A 2,084-nucleotide genomic window follows, 5' to 3' on the forward strand; every position below is an offset into this window, starting at 1 on the left:
AATTCTTTCAACAATAAAGATGCATTGAAAAAAGAAATGAAAAAACATGAAAATGAAACAAAAACTCATAGATACAGACAACAGTATTGTGGTTACCAGAAGGAAGTGGGAGGGAAATTGTAAAAGGTAAAAGGGGTCAATGTTTGGTGATGCAAGAAAATTTTACTTTGGGTAGTGGGTTTACAATGCAATATACAAGTGTTGTCTCATAGAATTGTATACTTGAAATTTATATGATTTTATTAACCAAAGGCACCCTAATAAATTTAATTTATTTTTATTTTTTATTTTTTTTAGAAAAGAGAGAACTTGGCACCCATCAGTTGGTTTAATTAGTTTCATGCAAAATACGCCCCTGGTCTCCTCTTCTCCAACTCTACGAATGCCTTATAGCTCCCAAGGTTGTTTCTCTTTCAGGTCCTACAATAAATGTAATACACACACACTACTATCTTTCTACCCTCTATATTCACCTCTTTCATTCCCCAATAATTCCATAACTAAGATTTTATGTGATCTAGTAAGAGTCGCTTATCAGTTGCCAAAGAAGGAATTGGTGAAGCCAACATAGTCATAGCCAGCAGGGTGGCTCCGGCCCCGTGGGTCCACGTATTGCTGCATATGTGAGGCACAGAAGGACACTTGTTCTGGTGTTAGAGCCTGAAACATAAGAGGAAAAAGATGCAGTAATAAGAATTCAAAATAGCTGGTTCCTTGGGATTCCAATATTCCCTAAACTCAGCGAGTGGAGGAACTTTAGAAGAAAAAGCCAGCACTGTTCATATCACATACCTTTCACATTAATTCATAATTTCTAATGAATAAAACCAACATTCTCTTCAAGTTAGCTGTTACCTGAAGAGTTCCATGTCACTTTGACTACGCTTCTTATCCCATTCCCTAAATTTGACTTATTAAATAAATGGGATAAAAAGCATTCTTGAAAATGAGTTTCAGGTTTGGGATTGACCCTGATAGTCATTAGACTCACAGTGGTTTTCAACCTTCTGGCCCTTTAAATACAGTTCCTCATGTTGTGACCCAACCATAAAATTATTTTCGTGGCTACTTCCTAACTGTAATGTTGCTACTGTTATGAATCGTAATGTAAATATCTGAAATGCAGGATGGTCTTAGGCAACCCCTGTGAAAGGGTCGTTCGACCGCCAAAGGGGTCGCGACCCACAGGTTGAGAACCGCTGCATTAGAGGTTGACTCTGCATTTTGATAACAACATTAAATGGTGACCAAAGCAGATGATATCTAGAGAAAAACAAAGCGGGGGGGGGGGGGGGCAGTCCCAGATACAACCATATGGCTGGGGCTCAGAGGCCAGCTCCAAACTATGGGTTGCATAGAAGATAATTAGTAAGAATAGTCAGGGATTCCATTTTATGGTAAGTAAATAGACGGTCAAGAAAAGATCAGTATACATTATAAGGAACTTAACACTGAAGTGAAGAGGTAAATTTGATCCAAGTTCCAATTGTTATAATATTATAAGTTGAATATTTATAAATTATCTATGCTGATTCCAATATTACCATTTTTTGCTTGGGTGCACAGGTGGCCAAAATTGATTTCAGAAGAAGCTGTATTAACTCTGACAGTGCCATCTTCTTAGGGCATTTTGTTGATTCTTCGGATAAATATTAACTTCTCTAGCCTTTATAGTACCCACTCTCTTTTATAAGATGGTGCTAATGGACCCTTGTCTAAAAGAACATTTCCTGACCCATAATTTGTCTAATAATCTGGTTTGGGCCTTGGCATGTGTTGGGAGGGGAATGGAACCTGCTCACCTTTGACTTTGGTTATTACAAGCACACCTTTTAAAAAATAGTCTCCATACTTGGTAAGTGTGACATTAAATAATACTGATTTTGATGGCTTGTTAGGTTCTGTTTCTTTTTAACTGTAACTATTTTTGGTAACTAATAATCAGGCAATTTAGACATTTAAGAACAGTTTTGCATATACTGTACTTTTTCATTGTTATATTCTATTAGAGGCCTGGTGAATGAAAATTCATGCACTGGAGGGGGGGGGGGTCCTTCAGCCCAGCCTGCGCCCTCTCACAGTCT

General features: G+C 37.7%; 1 protein-coding gene across 1 annotated transcript in view; it reads right to left on the bottom strand.

Moving 5' to 3' along the window:
• Positions 1 to 287: 287 nt before the first annotated feature.
• Positions 288 to 2,084, bottom strand: part of SPTA1 (spectrin, alpha, erythrocytic 1) — a gene marked incomplete at its 5' end in the record, with an annotated part of 71,114 nt that continues 69,317 nt past the window's right edge. Inside the window, one exon of the mRNA XM_005881943.2 lies at positions 288 to 660. Coding sequence (XP_005882005.2) covers positions 535 to 660 — 126 coding nt within the window. The remainder of the gene's footprint in view (positions 661 to 2,084) is intronic.

The sequence above is a fragment of the Myotis brandtii genome, unplaced genomic scaffold, assembly GCF_000412655.1.
Source record: "Myotis brandtii unplaced genomic scaffold, ASM41265v1 scaffold6945, whole genome shotgun sequence".
Lineage (NCBI taxonomy): Eukaryota > Metazoa > Chordata > Mammalia > Chiroptera > Vespertilionidae > Myotis > Myotis brandtii.